This window comes from Lucilia cuprina, chromosome 6 (assembly GCF_022045245.1).
Source record: "Lucilia cuprina isolate Lc7/37 chromosome 6, ASM2204524v1, whole genome shotgun sequence".
Taxonomy (NCBI): Eukaryota; Metazoa; Arthropoda; class Insecta; order Diptera; family Calliphoridae; genus Lucilia; species Lucilia cuprina.
In genome coordinates, this window is record NC_060954.1 from 40,214,552 (window position 1) to 40,236,495 (window position 21,944).

General features: G+C 30.0%; 1 protein-coding gene across 1 annotated transcript in view; it reads right to left on the reverse strand.

Annotated features, from left to right (window-relative positions):
• Positions 1-6,513: 6,513 nt before the first annotated feature.
• LOC111675055 (putative mediator of RNA polymerase II transcription subunit 24) overlaps positions 6,514-21,944 on the reverse strand; it is a 161,736-nt gene continuing 146,305 nt past the window's right edge. Inside the window, exons 5-7 of the mRNA XM_046955853.1 lie at positions 13,605-13,827; positions 12,860-12,952; positions 6,514-7,895 (exon numbers count right to left, since the gene is read on the reverse strand). Coding sequence (XP_046811809.1) covers positions 7,385-7,895; positions 12,860-12,952; positions 13,605-13,827 — 827 coding nt within the window. The 3' untranslated portion in view covers positions 6,514-7,384. The remainder of the gene's footprint in view (positions 7,896-12,859; positions 12,953-13,604; positions 13,828-21,944) is intronic.

A 21,944-nucleotide genomic window follows, 5' to 3' on the forward strand; every position in this document is an offset into this window, starting at 1 on the left:
TACATTCGGAATGTACAATAGTTTGATTTTTTGATTACTTGTGTAATTGAATGAACCTCTATGTAGTCTGAAAATATTATTAAATTTGGATTAAAGCGTACTTTCTGCCACATTAACCAAATAATCGACAAAAACTATCATACGGTGTCGGGGATTTTTTGAGTTGTCTTCAAGCAAGCGATCGTATGAATTCATTAAGCACAATTTGTGAAAACAACCAACGTTGTTCAGATCCAAACTGATACATTTTAGTCCATTATGTACTTATGACATTAAACTTAGCATTTGTAATGCATTGATGCCAGTGTCAAAAGATCGAAAGATCAGTTCAGAACCAAGTATTTACAATATTTCTTAGGTTTTTTCCTAGCCATGGAAAACACTTATGACTTTAGGTTTATTTTTAGGTGTACACACAGAAGGAAAAATAAATATATATACGGCTGGTAACAAATTGACACCATAGTGTTTATAATATTTTAATAACATCCGTTGTCATATGCATACATACGTACGACAACACGAAAGACGAATTAGAGTCAACCATTATAAATTTCTGTATTTTTTCTCAAGCATGGACTCTTTTCACAACTTCTGGGTATTTTCAATGATTTTTTTTTCTATTAAAACATTTTTTTGTTTTTTTTTTCAATTTCATAAAAACCACAAAGTCATTAAAAAAGGGTCAATAGTTTGTGGTATTCCGATATACATGCACAAGTACGTGTAATTCCGGAATTGACATGTAAAAAACAGAACAAAACATACAAAAAAAAAAGAAAATTATTTGAACAAAATCGAAAATCAATATTAATACCATTTAAGTGATTTCATGCTTAACCAAATTTTCGTTTCATTTGTGATTTTGCTTTAATTTTATCGGAACTTACATTTTATATTGCTGTTTTAGTCTAAAGGCTTTTTTTGCATTATTTTTTATATTGGTATTTGAAATTTGATACCAATTTCATTGAAGCTTTCGTGGTGATTTGAAAAGAAACGAATTTTATTGGTATTGTTCGTTTCGATTAAATGTTTGCTACAGGAAATTAAATTTAGTCAAGAAACAGATAATTTGTAGTAGACATATAATTCTTCTCTCCCGCAAAAAAACTTGCCCAGATAAGATCAAGGTACTTAGAGGCTAAGCAATTATGTGAACTATATTAGGTACAACACAATATTAACACTATGCGTCCCACTGCACAACCGGTAAGTAATGCCAATTGGGTTCAGGAATCCAGCAAATTTTGCTTTGTACACAGACCAGTTTGAAGAGAGAATTATCCAACCCCTTAGACATAGAATATATTAGTCATGAAACCAACATTCTCTTCCCGTGATTTTGGGTATTAAGTCACGGCCACTACGTGGATCCCTAAAGAACCTCAACCAATTGGCCACCCGCAATAATAGATAATCAATCTAAGGCGAAGCTGAGGATCACCAGTTCATAGTCCCGGCTAACTAGTTGTGTTGGTAGCACCTCTTTATATCCGGATTGCAATAACACACAGTTGAAAATTTTACAAAGATAAAGATGGTGCAACTTTAAGAGTCTGACATATAGATGATCCTTATATTTAGGAGAATTTAGAAAATTAATAGTCGAGAGTCACTAACGCCAATACAAACGCATTATACCCTATACTGTGTAGAAATACAGGATACAAAAATTAAAACTACCACTTATTTTGGTCAGCATTAATGGTGTTAATCGATTTTAACACTTGTTTTTTTTGGGATTTACTGACCGGCACACAAAAATAAACCCAAAAATTGGTAGAGAAAGGTTAAACTACACTCTTACTCATAATCAAACATAATACAAAATGAAAATAAAAAAGGTTTCCACTAGATTAGACTTAACAACAATAACCATAAAAAAGGGAACCCATAAAATAACATACAGGAAAATGTAGCAAAAGGATATTGAATTACCACTAAAATTGTTATGTTTTTATTTAGTTAAGAAAAGTTAAAAATCACTTCAGAACAAGCATAGAAAGTCGTTTAAGAAGAACCTTCATCTTAATAACTTTGGATTTTTTGCAATTTTATTTATTGTTTTTTATAGATCAATCGAAAAATATAATTTAAATAATAGCTTTAGTTTTATTTTCTTATGAAATTGACCTTTTCTAAACTGTAAATGGATTCAATTTAATTGAGTTGGAATAGAAAAATTTTGTGTGGTAGTAAGTTTAAATTTTATTGTAAATTGAATTTTTGGTTATTTAAATAAATGGCAAATCTTATTTTAATATAGTCCTGAATATATATTTTTAAAAATTTCATAAACTTTTAAAATACATATAAATTGAACTATTTTAACTTCATAGTACTTGTATAATAAATTGATCGTACAATGAAAACTATTTGCCTTTATGGCAAAGCATAGTTTTAGGCATTATAATTAAAAATGTTGCCACTATTTTATTTGAAAAAAATATTGTGATGCCACTGATCTAATTAGAGTACAATTGGTACGCACTTTATTTTCATTGATGATTAGGTTCAATTATGGACCGATTGTTATAAAACTTGTTTAGATCTAATTTTATTGCTATATAAGGAGTGAGATCGAAAAATTCTTAACACACATTTTTCATTAAATTTTTCAACCAAAGTATTATTTGATTTTTTTTGATCAAGTTACCTTTGAAAAACATGTCAGTTATTATGTGTAATGTCAATTATATTAATTTTTTTGTTAATCTGATTAAAATGAGTGACCAGAAAAAAGTGCGTACTGAAATTATTTAATATTTTCAACTAAACCCAACTTGGTCTTACAAAAAGTTGGCCAAGCATACAAAGGTCTGCCGTCAAACTGTTTCCAATGTTATGAAACAGTACCGGGAGAACTTGTCAGTTGATAGAAAACCTGGTTCAGGTAGAAGGAATGGTCCATATGATGTTTCTAAAGCCAAAAAATAGAACGCATTTTCAAAAGAGCTCCCAACACATCCGGTAGGAAAGCAGCTATTATTTGGTACGAAAAGTTAAAGCTAATGCAGGTTTAAAAACATACAAGGCTCAAAAAGTTCCTGACAGGAACGCTGCTAAAAATTTAGAGGCCAAAAACAGAGCACGGAAATTGAAGTCAAGTTTTATAAAAAAAATATTCTTGCTGCATAATGGATGACGAAACGTATGTTCTGGCAGATTTTTCGCAACTTCCAGGTCAAAAGTTTTATGTTTCTGATGCTCGAGGGAATGTTGAAGAAAAGTTTAGGACCCAAAAGCAGACAAAATTTCCCAGAAAGTTCTTGGTATGGCAAGCAATATGCAGTTGCGGCAAAAGAAGCCAATCATTTGTTACAACGGGCTCTATAAATACCGAAATTTACATCAAGGAATGTTTACAAAAAAGGCTGCTTCCATTCATAAGACTTCATAATGTGTCCACTTATTTTTGACCTGACTTGGCATCCTGTCACTATGGTAAACAAGCCCTTGAGTGGTACAAGAACAATATTGTGGTATTTGTACAAAGAGAGGCAAATCCTCCAAACTGCCCGGAGCTAAGGCCAGTGGAGAGATATTGGGCTCTTGTTAAAAGAGAATTGAAGGGTACAAAAAAGGTGTCCAAAAGTGTGGTGGATTTCAAACGGAGATGGACTACATGTTCGAGCAAAGTGACAGAAAGCACTATAAAAACGTTAATGGAAGGGTTTCCGAAAAGGGTTCAAAATTTCATCACTAGTGATTAAAACTATAAAAATATTTTTTTTTGTAAATTGTAATAATAATTTGAATCAAATAAAAAAAAATAAAGCTGTAAGTTTAGTGGTTTCTTTTTTATAAACATATATGTATGTTAAGAATTTTTCGATCTCACTCCTTATACTCCTTATAGCCATTTATGAGCGTTAAAGTTTTTTCTGAAGGGGACCTTAGGGTCAATTTCGGACCGATCCGTAAAAAAAGTTGACAAAGAAATCTACGTGTCTTTAAAACATATTAATGTCGAAGTTTATCGCTATATATGCTTCCCAGTTATGAGCATGAAAGTAATTGTCTGAGGTGGAACTTATATGGGTAGGGTGTAGGTGGACCGATCCTCCTAAAATTTGACAAAGAGATTTAGATTCCTGTAAACACCACTTTAGTGGGGAGGCTATATTGCGTTTGCTCTGATGTTTGTAACGCACAATATTGGTTATATCCCCATTAAAGTACATCGATCGGGTTAGAATTATTTGCTGAGTGGATCCAGCTATGTTCGTCTGTCTGTCTGGCTGGCTGTCTGTCCGTCTATGTAAACTTTGTAATCAAACTACATGTCGCAATTTTGAAGATAATTCAATGAAATTTGATACATGATCTACCAGGGATGTAGCCTATTGAAGATTCTTAAGATCGGTCTATTATATCTTCTAGCCCCTATATAACTGAATTAATGAGATAATTCAATAATATGTGGCACATAATCTGCTATAGTACCGGAGACGAAGCCTATTGAAAATGGACTACCAACACCAGGCCCCGAACAACAGTGTTTTGGGTGTAATTCCTCTGTGTTAGTGAGGGATATAATGTGTTCCAGAGCTTTACTTAAGACTTGTCAACTTTGGGAAGGCTTTTCTTCCTTTCCACCGCGTAGGATTCCAAGAATCCTTATAGGATTCCCTCTCAAATATTTTTAGGTAAGATTTGATTTGAAAACGGGAAATATCAGTCAACATTTTTTGATATCCCACATACAAGAGCAACCTTGAAAAAAAGCTTTAGAAAGCTCTCTCTCTTTGTCTCACACAAATATTTTGAGCCTATTCCCTACATTAGATCGATGCACTTCAGAAAATTACTTTAACACACATTACTAACTTAAAACTATGAGTAAAGCGTTGGTATCCTACACACATAAGTTTCAACATAACATAAGTGAGGATCGGCCCACAATTGACCGTACCTCTCATATAAGGTCGCCTTATTACTTTAACTATCATTGGTGGCTGAAAGTACGGTTATGAACTGCAGCATTAGAAACTTTTATAGGAACGTTAATTTTTTTAAACGAATTTCATGCGAAATGTGCCTTCAGTTTTATATCAACCAAAATCAATCAACAAAATCGGTCAATAATTTACCCTACCCCTCTTATATAAATTTGATGAGGTTTTTAAAAAATTACTACATAAATATGTTTATACTTAAAAATTTAATATGACATTTCGAATTTAATGAGTTTTAATCTACAACTGAACAATTACGAGTTTTGGACCATGAGTATTGATTCAAAATTGACCCAGCCAAATGTAAGATCTCCTTCAGATAATTACTCTTAAGCTTATGATAGTGTTTGAAAATATGATTCAAATAAGAATTATATGAATTAACTTTTACTACAATAGGCCCCATATATGTACATGAAACTGATTTTAACAAACATACATACAGCCCCCGTATGTTTCCTTGATGCTACATCCCATTTTGGTGTATTACAATCTGGGAATAGAGAGAACTGGACTGAAAATTGTTTGTTTACATTTCAATCTTTGGCTTGACCTCGGATGATTTAAAAAGCGATCTAACCAGAGTACCACATAATCTGGCACTACGCTTGGCCAGTTGCCTACAGTCTTGGCCGGTCAGTTGGTTAAGGTTCCTTCGGGATCCACGTAGTGGCTGTGGCTGCCCAAAGAGGGTTCTGTTATAGTTTTATAGATGCTAGGATCGCTACAAATTACCGAGCATGACTGCAGATTAATATGAAGTTGGATTTGAGCTTATAAAAAAAAGATATGCGAGTTGAAATTTTTCTGGTGTTTCCTGATGTCTACTCTTATTCGATGAAGCGGATGTAATAATTTCTGATGTGTAATTAGATTTTATAGAGTTGATGGATTTGACGGATAGAGTGATGGTGTGCTAAATTATGGTATAGCAAGACGGGGATGGAATTGTGGTGCAAGGTTATCTCTGGCCTTTTTTTTAATTTATCAAATTATCACAGTGGGTCTTTGTGGCCACTGAAATAAAGACTTGTCAAGTAAATAGTAAATAGTTGTTGTTGCCAAATCAACAGTGCAATCTCAGTTGGGCGACAATATTGTTGCGGTTAGATTGACCTTGCTCATGACAGCTGTCCTTCCCCAACGGTGCTACTATAGCGAGATATTAGAAAGCTCGAGTACCTGAGCAATGTGTTCGTAGAATGGACCGGATACGCATATACGTAAATTGCAACCTGCGTGTAAGATACACAAAGGGACAGTGAAAAAGACCGCCATGAAATAGGCCGTCAAAGCAAGACAGAAAGACGGACATGGCTTAATCGAATCAATCCAGAATATATACTATTCTGGGTCGGAAAATTATATTAAAGAAACAAAAGGAAGGACTAACTTATATATAACCTCGAAGGTTAATAGTATAATAAAAGGAATCAAACTCGGCCTATAAGTTTTTTCTTCATACTTACATTCATCCTGTGTGTTGCAAATAAATAATAAAATTTTTTTCTAACAATTTTTATACATTTATTTATTTAAGATTTAAATTGTTGATTATTTTTCTTTTTATTGATTTGCTTTCTGTTATTGTTTATATACAGACAATACAATTTGACTTATAAATTACATAAAAACATTTATACATAATTATTTAATGAATATATCATTTTGTTTTTTTTTACGTTTAACTTTTGTATTTTTTTTTTGTTAAATTTATTGTTTATATTTTATATAGATTATTTACAAAAAGTTAAATTTATATATTATTTTATTATATAGCATGTATGTATTACAGTATAAATTCTTAACAAATAATATAAAAAATTAACAATGTTTTTGTTGTGTTTTTTTTTATTTTCTTAATTTTGTAAATATATAAAAATAAATACCTTTGGATTAATAGTGAGAAGGAAAAATATTTAAGATTATTTTAAAAATAACGAAAATTTCACAAAATTTGAGGCAAATTTTTCATCATACAAAATATGAAAAGGTATGACTTTTTGGGTTTTTAAAATATGAAAAAGTGATCTACAGATTTAAGTAGAAATCCTTATCTAAAAGAGCCACTTATGAGCGCACTCTTGTCATTTAGAAATTTTAAGAAAGTTACCCATATCAATCGAACTGAGGAAGAATTAAGTAAGAATCTAGTTTTAAACTCTTGAAGGATCTAGTGTAGCATTTGAAGTCTACAAGTTAAGTAACGACCCGTTATAAACAAATAAATAAATCATACCATTTTCACTTTTAGGAAATCGGGAATATATTCATAAAAAATAAATTTTATATAAAACCGATATATATTTAAATTAATACAAATAACCACTTCTGATCTAATATTCTATAGTCCAAAACAATTTTCTTATAATATTATTTGTAATAAATATATTTTATTTTTAACAAACAATTTTCCTTTCTATTTACAAATGAGCCAATATTTCAATTTGTTCTCTTGACTCGGTGCCATTATTTTCATTATTATTGCGATTTTCATTCGCCTCTAAATTCTCATTATTTTGTGGTGTTATAGTGACAATAGTCACTAAATCATCTTTTTTATCACTATTCAAACTATTGAGATTAGTATCGGTTTTTGATATTAAAATATTTGTATCCATTTGTAGGGAATTTCTTTTCTGTTCCGTTTTTTGGGCATTACCACCATTTGAGTTATTGTTGTTGCAGCGTTGTTGTAGCGAATTATATTCGGATAATTGTTCAACACTCAAGGGTTCGGGTATGTCTTCGTTGGCTAAAAGACGTCCTGAGGGTTCGGTTTCAATGCTACGTTCACTGCTAATTGTACCGGGTGTTGTGTTGCGTGAACGATAACTGGGCGGGAAACTGTATTCGGAACCGCCTATGCTGCTTTCGCAACGTGTGCCCGAATGTGGACCACTAGTGCCGCGTATTGTTGATGTTAAGGGAGCTCTGGAAAAAATAACAAAAATTCTTTGTTAATTTTATTTTCTTTTAAATATTTATTTTATTAGTTACATATAAAATATCTATAACAATTTTATTTAATTTAAACATTTTCATTTTCCTTAAACTTAAATATCTTTATTTTTTTTGTATATTTTTTGTTTAACCTTTTTTTGCCAATTTAATCTACAGTCCAACACCTTTTTCTGTGTTTTGTTTTAATTTACATATTGATTGATTATATTTACTTAAGCCAATCTGTAACCCAAGATATGTAGATACTTGTAGCAAAATAAAAAAAATCGATTCAATCCAATTTGCTAGAGTAGATTTACCCTTATTGAGTGACTGTGTGTTTACTCATAGTTGTTTTTGTGCTTTTTATTTTTTTGGAAAAATTCAAAGTTTGTATTTGACAAGTTTATAATACTCATTCCACTTCCAAATGGTTGTTTTATAAACAAAATTCTATTTGCATTTGTTTATTAAAAAAAGTTTTAGAACGAATAGAATTAATGTTGAAAGTGGCAAAATAAACTTACATTAGGTATGAGGCACTTCTGTGGGGATAATCTGAACTAGAACTAAACTAGAACTGAACTAGAACTGAACTAGAACTGAACTAGAACTAAACTAGAACTGAACTAGAACTGAACTAGAACTGAACTAGAACTAAACTAGAACTGAACTAGAACTGAACTAGAACTGAACTAAAACTGAACTAGAACTAGAACTGAACTAGAACTGAACTAGAACAGAACTAGAACTGAACTATAACTGAACTATAACTGAACTAGAACTGAACTAGAACTGAACTAGAACTGAACTAGAACTGAACTAGAACTGAACTAGAACTGAATTAGAACTGAACTAGAACTGAACTCAAAAAGTCTCCTTTTATAAATTCTCATTTACTCCGGGCTCTACATGCTTAATTTCATGTTTCTAGGTTCAATATTATACAAAAATCCAAACAGTACCTTTGAAGAACGAAAAAGTACCAAAAGTCCCCTTTTATAGGTTCTCACTTAATCCATCCTCTACATATAATTTCATGCTTCCAGGTTCAATATTACAGGAAATTCAAAAAGTACCTTTTGTAGAACGAAAAAATACCAAAAAGTCCCCTTTTATAGATTCTCATTTACTCGGGCTCTACATTCTTAATTTCATGTTTCTTGGTTCAATATTATAGGAAATGCAAAAAGTACCCTTTGAAAACGAAAAAGTACCAAAAAAGTCCCTTTTATAGATTCTCATTTACTGCGGGCTTTACATGCTTAATTTCATGTTTCTAGGTTCAATATTATACAAAAATCCAAAAAGTACCTTTTGAAGAACGAAAAAGTACCAAAAGTCCCCTTTTATAGGTTCTCACTTAATCCATCCTCTACATACTTAATTTCATGTTTCTAGGTTCAATATTATATGAAATTCAAAAAGTACCTTTTGAAGAACGAAAAAATACCAAAAAGTCCCCTTTTATAGATTCTCATTTACTCCGGGCTCTACATTCTTAATTTCATGTTTCTTGGTTCAATATTATAGGAAATTCAAAAAGTACCTTTTGAAGAACAAAAAGTACCAAAAAGTTCCCTTTTATAGATTCTCATTTACTCCGGGCTCTACATACTTAATTTCATGTTTCTAGGTTCAATATTATACAAAAATACTGAACTAGAACTGAACTAGAACTGAACTAGAACTGAACTAGAACTGAACTAGAACTGAACTAGAACTGAACTAGAACTGAACTAGAACTGAACTAGAACTTAACCAAAAGTGAACTGAAGTAGAACTCTACCAAAACCCAACTAGAATCGAAGTAGGAATGAAAATATTTAAAATTATTTAAATGTATTTTTTCTCCTCCTTAACATAATTTCCATATTTCTTAATGTTTCTTTTATTAAAATTATTTTTCTTTAAAAGGCTTACAATTAACTTTTGTTTCCAAAAATGTTCTTTTACTTATAATTATATTAACATTTTTAATACATTCCCATGCCTGACCTATAATTTTAAGCCACATATCAATGTGTTACAGAAAATAATTAACATAAAGAAGAAAACTCCAATTTCTGCACTAAAGTAAAATTATCTTCCAATTTTCCACTAAAAGTTTAAGACAACAGCAGACAAAGTTTTCGCATCATTATCAACAATCAACTTTTAGCATCAATATACAGCAGTAGGAATATCCAGCTTATAAAAGGAACAGCCACAGAACAAGACTAAAGATAATATAAACTTTTTTTTAATTACTAGTCATTATTGTAAGAGATCAAAGTGGTAATTATGAGTTAAATGAGCCTAAACTTAATCATTTAATAGGACTAAAAGTATATTACCAAAAATAAAGACAAAAATACTGTAGGAAAAGGAAACTTTGAAATGTGAAGGGAAGAGTTGGAGGTATACAACTTATAAAGGCATACACACACAGAAATCATTGGCCTAAAGAGAAAGTCGATTTGTTGTAAAAGAATCAGAGTTAAATATTTGTATTAGTATTCTAAATAAAAAACGGAGACAGAAAAGGGAAAAAAACAAAAAGGATCTGTTTATAAACGTTTTAACCATAATAGGATTATAAGCAAAACAAAAATTTATTTGGGTTAAAATTTTAAAGGACTCTTTAGTTGTGTTTGTCAAAAGAAAATATTTTTAATTGTAATCATAATCTTTATAATTCTATGTGGTCAATGACATCTTGTACTTTTTTTGTAATTTAGTACTTTTAAGGGATAACAAGTATGAATATATAGTCGGGCATAGCCGAATATATGATAATCTACACCAGTCAGTATGTTAATAATGGTATGTTAGTATGTTTTTTAACTTTATTCCGGAAGATCTTTACTTATTTTTGTCAAAAAAATGCACTTTGTACAAGGGGAGTAGGGGAAAATATCCTTATAAATGTTGATAGAGGAATTCAAGTCTACTTTAAACTTATTTATGTAGTTACTTATGTGAATTATGACCGTCAATCATTTTCTGAAAGGAGTTTTCATGGGGGCTAGGGTCAAATGAAGCCCGATCATTGCAAGAGTTGTTAATGTCATTAAAGTTCTATAAAACTAAGTTGTGCCCCATTCGGGACTACAGTTGTATGGGGGCTAAGTGAAATAATGAATCGATTTGAAAATTGCGACTTGTACCTTATCAGGCGGATGGACGGACTTAGCTTAATCGAATCAGAAAACGAATATTTTTATATGTTACAAACATCAGCACAAACCCAATATACCCTCCCTACTAAAGTAGTGTAGGGTATAAAAATGTGTAAGAAATGTGTTTTTTTGGTATATTATTGGCGCGATGAATAGTTTGTACGAACGAAATAAAAAATACAAAATTATATTTAAAAAATTTTGCAATTTGTTTTCATTTTGAGTAGATAATCAATTACTTAATTATTAAATATTACCATATCCAATAAATTAAATGTAATTTAAATCTCTTAAATTGTAACCATCACATTTGGGGGAGGGGACCTTCAAAATTCGTTCCATTTTATAAATAAAATAATAAATTTTCTACATTTACTTTATTAGAATTTTTCAAGAAAAGCATTCAATCAATTCAGCCCAATGATATATAAAGACTTTACAAAAGTCATAAATTTAAACGGAAATAAAATCTTTAAAATTTTCACTAACATTTTCAACCCACACACACACACATGTTTAATTGTGTCTTCTCGGAACATGTGTGCCAATGTGTGTAAGAGTGTTGTTGATCGGGGGGCTGGTTTTATACATCCTTTCTTTTATACCAACTTCAATGAAGAGAAATTATTGTTGTTATTGTATTGTTGTTGTAGTTTTTGGTCTGTTGGTTTGTTGGTTACATGCTGATGTCGCTTTTAGTATTGTTGTTGTTGCTGTTTATATAAAAATGTAAATTTATAGCCTGTTTTTTTTTTTTTTTTTGGGAGCAAGTGAGTATGTGTGTCTATGTTATGACATTGTATTTTGCCAACTCACACCCAGCAGTTTTAAAAAGGAGTTATTTTAAACCTTTTTATTTTGACTTGAATTTAAGACTATAATTTCTAGATCCTAAAATGCTCTTTTTAAACCACCTTATATATTTATTACAGAGTCCAATATCTATTTGTATAAAAAGTTTGAGAATTGTCTGAGTAGAGTCAATTAAGCTTCTTTGAGGGTGCCTGTAAATATGAAGAGACACGCCGAACTTCCGGTATATTGAACTAAAAACAGTCTACAAAGTTCAACGACAAAGTTTTTACATGTATTTAATGTGTTTTTCTGGCAAAAAATATATATTGAAGACCAAAAAAAAAAAAAACATACTGTCTGTCTGAGTTGTGTTCTTGTTGTTGTTGTCGAATTAACTATAACAACAACAATAGCCACGAATTGGCTTAACTGGAAAAAGAGTTTTAGGGGTACTTTTGAATTTTTTGTTTTTGGGTGTTTTAAAAAGTTTTGAAAAAGTTTTTTCTGGCTTTTTGTAGCGATTTCAGTTTTTGAAGGGCAAAGTTGTCAATTGTAACACCATAAAAACCACTAAGTTTTCATTCTATTGCTATGCATATGCATATACAATTTATATGAAGAAACGAAGGCAGTCAGACAAGTTACTATAACAAAAAATCTTGCCTTTAAAGGCTTGCTATAAACTAAACTTTGGGCTTAATATTTTATAATACACTGTTCAAACTATCCTCGTCATACATATTTTTTTTAAACAACAGCCAAATTGCCTGGCTGTCGTTTTTCTAAAATAATACTACTAGTGTTATTATAAAGAAAATGGGTTTGGTCGTTTGCAATTTTTCAAAAAATAGTTTATATGGTGTTTGATAATACATTTTATTAACATTTTTATTTTGTATTTTCTTTTAAATTTCTATGCAAATTTATTTTCTAAATAAAATTTTGCATTTAATAAAAACTACTACCACTACCACTAACTTCCTGCATACATGTCCTTACCTTAGCAAACTTCCGGCATGTGAACGATAAGTGGGTGGTGGTGAACTTCCTCTGACTACACCATTCTGACGATCTCTATCCAGTAAAAGTAGTCTATGAAAAGAACATAAATAAAACATGAGAAATAAATTAATTGTTTTTTACTTTTTTTTTGTAGTTTGCTAAAACAGGAATAGCAAACCCTTGCGAAATAGATTAACAAAACAGTATGTATTTTGCTATATAAATGACATTGGGACATGCAATCTTTAAATTTATAGACTTTCAATTATTTTCTTTTGCCACTTGTAAGTAGAGCCTTTTATATTATCTTGTTCAACATTATAAAACTTTTGTTAGTTATAAAATACATGCAATTTTACAAGTGAGACTACATGCGCCATTAGGCACCGGTCACGTGAACCAGAACTGAACCAGAACTGAACCAGAACTGAACAAGAACTGAACTGAACTGAAGTAGAACTGAACTAGAACTGAACTAGAACTGAACTAGAACTGAACTAGAACTGAACTAGAACTGAACTAGAACTGAACTAGAACTGAACTAGAACTGAACTAGAACTGAACTAGAACTGAACTAGAACTGAACTAGAACTGAACTAGAACTGAACTAGAACTGAACTAGAACTGAACTAGAACTGAACTAGAACTGAACTAGAACTGAAATAGAACTGAATTAGAACTGAACTAGAACTGAACCAAAGTAATATTTTTTTCATTATTCTCTTCCTTTAAATATACACACCTTAAACGATATTCCTGCATACTGGCTTGATATGAGGGTGGTGGTGGCCTGTGCTGAAATTCTGGATAAAGTAAACCTTGTGGAGCTCCGCCTCCTCTACTGCAGGGCCGGCGACCACATCTGCCTAAATCAACACTTGAACCCAAGCCTAGACAAGGAGGACCGCCCGGTGCTGTCATACGCCAGGCAGCACCACTAACAGTAACCAAGACTACACCAACACCTGCAAAAGAAAAATAAAAAGTTTCGTTTTATAATGTTTAAAAACAATTTCTTATTCACATATATATATTTTACGCCTTTTTAAACACCGCTATTAACAAATTTTTGTTATATTTTTTTCTTGCTCTCAAAACCCAAACAAAAAGCTAATTAAATGATTAAACAATTTTAAACAAACAATTGTATTTCTTTATTAAATTTTAAATTCATTAAAGTGTGCTGTGATGAAATAATACAGATAATCTTCTACATAAAGACATGACAAAACAAAGATAAAATTTGAAATAAAAACATTTGGAAATCCAAGAAAAAAAATACAAAAGAAATTTATTTATTTAAGAAACAATTAACAAATGTTATTGTTATTGGGAATGAAAGAGAAAGTATTTTAATGATATATATTTTTTATAGGGTTATGTTTATGTACATTAATTTGGTACGCAATGCAAAAACTCGAATAGTTGAGAAAACCAGAAAAAAAAACACCGTCTGTATAAACGACCTCAAGCGTTACCATTTTTACGCCCACTAAGTGGGTTAATTTTCAATTATTTGTTATTTTTTCTTTTGTATTAATAAATGTGACGATGGCAACAATAGAAAAAAGTCATAATAAATAAAAATAGAAGCTGAAGAAAGAAAAAAAATAAATATAATTAAAACACTTTAACAACATGATATTACAAAAAACAAAAGTACTTAAATGTTTAATGCAAGAAGAAATCTTACAAAAGAAACAATTGTTTCAACAAAAAGTACTAGAAACAACAGAACAAAAGTACGAAGTAAAGACTAAGATTTCATTAATATTTTTTTGAACAAATTATATTCTAGAAAAAATATTTATTGACTTTTAGATGAGAAAAGCATATAAAGTTTGAAACATAATGAAAGTAATGGAAAATATTTTTTTTGCAAATTAAAATAATTAAACTAATTAAATTGTTTTGTTTAAACTGTGCTTTCTTAGTCCGATAGAAATTACTACAGCGGTTAACTGTAAAACAAACTGTCATATAGAGCTCATATGCAGTGGCATCAATCCACATTAAATCCCACAGATTGCATTATATTTCGAAAACTATATTCTACACTATAGTCTATAGTCTAGACTATAGTCTAGTCTATAGTCTAGACTTTAGTCTAGTCTATAGTTTAGTCTATAGTCTAGTCTACAGTCTAGTCTATAGTCTAGTCTATAGTCTAGTCTATAGTCTAGTCTATAGTCTAGTCTATAGTCTAGTCTATAGTCTAGTCTATAGTCTAGTCTATAGTCTAGTCTATAGTCTAGTCTATAGTCTAGTCTATAGTCTAGTCTATTCTTTAGTCTACTCTAAAGTCTAGTCTATAGTCTAGTCTATAGTCTATAGACTAGACTATAGACTAGACTTTAGAATAGACTTGACTATAGACTAGACTATAGACTAGACTATAGACTAGACTATAGACTAGACTATAGACTAGACTATAGACTAGACTATAGACTAGACTATGGACTAGACTATAGACTAGACTATAGACTAGACTTTGGTGTAGTCTGTAGTCTTGTCTAAATTGTAAAATATTATATAGTATATATACTAGGGTATTCAATTATTCGGGTTTTTGTCTTATTCGGTTTATTCGACAAATAATTATTTGAGGTTTTACGTAAGCCGGTTAATAATCGGATAACTAAAAATTATTCGGTTATTCGAATAAAAGGAAACTGGATGTTACTATTGCTTTTTACAATAATTTTCATCATATTACACCCTGTAACAATTATGAAAAAAGCATTCACACATGGAAAAGTTGATAAGCATGTGAAAATAGATTCCACTTATAGAATTTCGTGCTCCAATTATTATGTCTTTATAAAAGGATTTCAAAGTTTAAAGGACTACAAAAAAAAATATTTAAAATATTTATAAGTACATTCTATCTATATTATTTACCTGTCTCACTTAGAGATAAAACGAAAAAGAAGTCACATTTTCATTTTCGATCCAAAAACTTTTAACTACTTTTTTGTGACAAATTTTCTTTAAGATTTCCAATTTTTTCTTAATGATCTTGATGATTTGATGAAGCAGAGGAACTCAGCTTCATTTGAAATTAATATTAATACCAACTTTTTAATATAAATTTGGAATTCCATCTTTTGAAAGCGGATGTCTTTTAAATTTTAAAGTCCTTTTACAGGAGCATAAGAGCTGATTATGAAAAATTGAGTACACAGTGTTAATACTAATTGTCCACAGTTTCCTGCACGCATAGATTTTTCTTGTTTGAAAATAACTTTTGCACAGGTTGTTTACAAAAATATTATTTTCCCTTCTTTCACATGAAATTCTATGTTAAGTTTTTTATCAAATACTAGAAATTATTCCTGTTTATGTGAAATGCTTTTCTATATAAAGAAATTACTGCTTTTAAGATTTTCAACGAGTTCTAGAATTCATACGTTCCATTGAACACTAGTTCAACTATAACTGTTGCTGAAAAACTTATTTGAAATATGTACTTAAGAATGCAACAATGTTCCCAAAAAAAAAGGTTTTAAAAAAATGGCGATAATTATTTCCATGATTTCTTTTCAAAAATCATCAAATAAATTTTCTTTATTACAGAAAAATGAAAATTTATTATAAAAATATTAAATTTTGTAGAAAATATATAGTAATTTTACTGCTAAATAGTGAGTTTTTCTTATTCGGTTAATTGATAGAAATTATTCGGTTTATTCGTTATTTGAAAATTGACAATTTTCATTTATTCGAACGATTAATCGTCAAAAATTAATCGATTAACCGAACGACGATTAACCGTTTGAATACTCTAATATATACTCATCTTTAACTAATATATACGCTGGACTTGCCTAGTCTGAATACTATAGTATAAACAAAAATCTGGTCTACAGCAAACACAGTGGTTGGTGTAGATATTCAAAAGATCTTCATGCTATTTCTCTGAATTGTTTTATCTCTTTCTATTTTTTTTACATCAAGTTTCTCTTTAAAGTAATTCAAATAGTTTTTAATTAAAATTATGTAATTTTGTTTTATGTAAAATATAAAAACAACGTACAAAAAGTATTATTTCATTTTATTTAATTGTTTATTTTGGTTTCAGTTTTACTCTTCGGTTTTATTATTTTTAAGTGTAATTAAGTTTAAGGTTTTCCATATCATGTTCGGCATGTTTGACCATATAAATGTTCAAGTAGAAATGAATCTATTTAGTAAATTGTAACTACCGGATAGTGTATATGAATCTACATGTTTAAATCTGTTTATTTGTTTGTTTCACTATCCGACTGTCTTTCTGTTTTGTTTGTTGTATGTTCGGTAATGAATATTTAAAAAAAATTAATAATACTTTTACCCTGTTTTGTTTCTGTAGGTCTATATGTTGTATGTATATTTATAACCATTAAGTACCCACTTAATTACGCTTTTTGCAGAAAATTAAAAAAAAAAAATACATGACATGAAAATTAACACACTACTTTACTTACACAAACAATTTTATGTTGTATGTTTTTTTTTTACACACAATGTCACTTAAATTGGTCATCATTATTCTCTGGCTAAATGACGCATGTAACATTATTTAAATATTCCTTTATATGTTGTTAAATACACATTTTTATATAAATATAAATACATATGTATGTACTTATGCGTTATACAAATATTATATACACATACATATGTATATATATGTTTGTAAGGCATATACATACCTATGCATGTAAATGAAAAATGTTTTCTTAAAAAGTTTTACAGTCTATTTTATTGTCTAGTCTATAGTCTAGTCTATATTCTAGTCTATAGTCTAGTTTATAGTCTAGTCTATATTCTAGTCTATAGTCTAGTCTATGGTCTAGTCTATAGTCTATAGTTATAGTCTAGTCTATACTCTAGTCTATAGTCTAGTTTATAGTCTAGTCTATAGTCTAGTCTATAGTCTAGTTTATAGTCTAGTCTCTTGTCTAGTCTATAGTCTAGTTTATAGTCTAGTCTGTTGTCTAGTCTATATTCTAGTCTATAGTCTGGTCTATAGTCTAGTCTATAGTCTAGTCTATAGTCTAGTCTATAGTCTAGTCTATAGTCTAGTCTATAATCTAGTCTATAGTCTAGTCTATAGTCTAGTCTATAGTCTAGTCTATAGTCTAGTCTATAGTCTAGTCTATAGTCTAGTCTATAGTCTAGTCTATAGTCTAGTCTGTAGTCTGGTCTATAGTCTGGTCTATAGTCTATTATATAGTCTAGTCTATAGTCTAGTCTATAGTCTAGTCTGTAGTCTGGTCTATAGCCTGGTCTATAGTCTAGTCTATAGTCTTTTCTATAGTCTAGTCTATAGTCTATTCTATAGTCTATTCTATAGTCTAGTCTATAGTCTATTATATAGTCTAGTCTATAGTCTAGTCTATAGTCTATTCTATAGTCTATAGTTTAGTCTATAGTCTAGTCTATAGTCTAGTCTATAGTCTAGTCCATAGTCTAGTCTATAGTCTAGTCTGTAGTCTAGTCTATAGTCTAGTCTATAGTCTAGTCTATAGTCATGTCTATAGTCTTGGCAATAGTCTAGTCCATAGTCTAGTCTAGTTTTGTCTAGTTTATAGTCTACAGTCTTGTCTATAGTATAGTCTTTTAAATACTTTTAGTATTAGAAATATACTTGGCAACTCTGCACGACATATGAAACATATATGTTTGTAAATTATGAATTGTGATGTTTTTTTCTACTGCTAATAACGATATATTTAGTAGCTACTGTTTTTAACTTTGTCGTTTTTCTGTTTAAAAAAGAAAACATAAAAGGAGAAAGAGAAAAAAAAAATAAAAAAAAAACAATTTATCTAAAAAAAAATGTTGTAAACAAATTAAGCGTAATGCACAATATTCACACGCCATTTTTCATGTTGCCAAATACAAACAAATAAACACATTGTTTTGTGAAAATGTAAAAAAATAGCAAAATATTTTTTATTCGTTTAATTTTATATATCTTTCTATTAGCAAGTATTTTTTAGTGTAAATTTGTGTAAAAACAATAATCATAATGCTAAAAACAAAAAAAATACAGGTGTAGGGCGATTATTACGTTTTGTATTGTATCGAGTGTGTTAACTAAAAAAAAAAACAAAAACAACAATGCCCTTGTCTGTCATGTTAAAGACAATCAATGTGTGTGATGTAAGGTGTCATATTTAGGCTTAGTATTTGTGAATGTGTGTGTATTGTATATCTGACACTGAACTCTTTAGTACCCAGCAGTTTTATGAAAAAGTTAATGTAAAACTTGAGAAAATCAGCCGTCACTTGAGTGATTCTAAGTACTAGTGAAAGAAGCCCTTGTCAAACTCATTTCATACTATGTTTTAGAAGAGTCGCCAAGAACAGCAGGGTTTTTAAGATTGTGTACATGATTTAATGGGAAATATCCAAAAATATTACTACCAGAATTGTTTGTATTCACGTTAGCAGATGACATATTTTGCCTGTATGTTTATGTATTTTTTATGTTTAACACTAAACAGGAAGTTGTTTACAATAGAAAATTGCAAATTTCCGCAATAAGTTTTCTTTTATCTTCAGCTATGAAAGGAGTGTGGGAAATTAAACACATTTAATAAAAAATGCACGTAAATATCGTGCTAAATGTTTTTATATTGAACATCTTATAATTTTCTAGAGGAACTGTATTGGATGTATGAAAAGCTGATCTCGATCCCTCTTGCTCTATTTTCTGTCATCTTCATATTCGTCTTCAAGCATGGGAGGTTTTCTGTTGATGTATTGAAAATACACATTCCCAGCATCATTTCTAAGGGGTCCTCCAAAAAGCTATAAACGATTATCTTTCTAACTTGATTTCTAGACTTAAACTTTTGTCTAATATAAAATCTTGCTAAAGATAATTCGAGACAATTCTATCTCTAGAATAAACTTTCAAGAACCATCTTGTTAATTACCTAGAAAACTATAATTTTATTGTTTAGAATGTTTAATAAATAACAGGAAATTGTAGTGTAAATGTTTATTTAATAATTAACATTTATTTACCCCACTAATTATGCAAATTTATTATAATAAAAACAAAATATTAAGTACTTTTCCCATAAATACCTTAAAAAAGGTCAACAGTTGAAATACTTAGGCCTGGTCGCGACCTTAAGTAAATGGATTTGCCACTTAAATTGTTTACTTTCTGTTAATGGTTGAAGAACATAAAAATTATTAAATGTTTATTTTTGTTTTCTAAACCCAACCCATAGAAATAAACACGTAAAAGTAAAACATATAAAAGGTTGGCCTAGTCAAAACACATTTTTCACACCTTTAAGATGATTAAAACTAAAACAGTTGGTAACAATTGTAACTCTTTTTCTGTAAATGTTAAACATTAATTGACAAAAAAAACACTACAATCAAAATACAATAACTTTAATTAACTAGAAATAAAAGACAATTTTTTATACAATAAAAAGTACTTTTAAAGGTACTTGAAGAAATACTTATAATTGGCTCCAACTAAGTTAATGGATGTTGGTATATTGTGTTAACTATGTTGGCTATTGTTATTAAATTGTATTTAAATGTAGGTCAATATTTATGTTTAAAGTAGGTTTATTTAATTTTATATTTTTTTTGTTTCATTGTTATAGTTTAATTTTTCTATTTTGTATGTAAATATAAATAAACGGGCCCATTTTGCGTACATTTTTAATGTGACATTAAATTTTATGAAAAATTTTAAATAAACAACAATAAAAATAAAATAAACATTAACGTAATACTACTAACAAATAACCAAGGTACATAATGAGTGTGCAAAAATGTTGGGGGATTTTTAAGTACCCTATAGTAAGCAACTAATATTTTGTAAAAAAAACATTTTAGTCTTTACTGTAGATTCTTTATAGTCTGAAATCTGGACAATAGATTCTATATAGTCTGGACTATAGATTCTCTATAGTCTGGATTATAGATTCTTTATAGCCTAGACTATATATTCTTTATAGTCTGGACTGTAGATTTTCTATAGTCTGGACTATAGATTCTCTATAGTCTGGACTATAGATTCTCTATAGTCTGGACTATAGATTCTCTATAATCTGGACTTTATATTCCCTATAGTCTGGACTATAGATTCTCTATAGTCTGAACTATAGATTCTCTATAGTCTGGGCTATAGATTCTCTATAGTCTGGACTACAGATTCTCTATAGTCTGGACTATAGATTCTCTATAGTCTGGATTATAGATTCTCTATAGTATGGACTATAGATTCTCTATAGTCTGGACTATAGATTCTCTATAGTCTGGACTATAGATTCTCTATAGTCTGGACTACAGATTCTCTATAGTCTGGACTATAGATTCTATACAGTCTGGACTATAGATTCTCTATAATCTGGACTGTAGAGAATCTACGGACTATAGATTCTATACAGTCTGGACAATAGATTCTCTATAGTCTGGACCATGGATTCTCTATAGACTGGACTATAGATTCTCTATAGACTGGATTCTAGATTCTCTATAGTCTGGACTATAGATTCTCTATAGTCTGGACTATAGATTCTCTATAGTCTGGACTATAGATTCTCTATAGTCTGGACTATAGATTCTCTATAGTCTGGACTATAGATTCTCTATAGTCTGGACTAGAGATTCTCTATAGTCTGGACTAGAGATTCTCTATAGTCTGGACTATAGATTCTCTATAGTCTGGACTATAGATTCTCTATAGTCTGGACTATAGATTCTCTATAGTCTGGACTATAGATTCTCTATAGTCTGGACTATAGATTCTCTATAGTCTGGACTATAGATTCTCTATAGTCTGGACTATAGATTCTCTATAGTCTGGGCTATAGATTCTCTATAGTCTGGACTATAGATTCTCCATGTTCTGGATTATAGATTCTCTATGGTCCGGACTATAGATTCTCTACAGTCCGGACTATAGATTCTCTATAGTCTGGACTGTAGATTTTCTATAGTCTGGACTATAAATTCTCTATAGACTGGATTATAGATTCTCTATAGTCTGGAATATAGATACTCTATATACGGGATTATAGATCCTCTATCATCACATCATGTACAGTAACAATTAAGA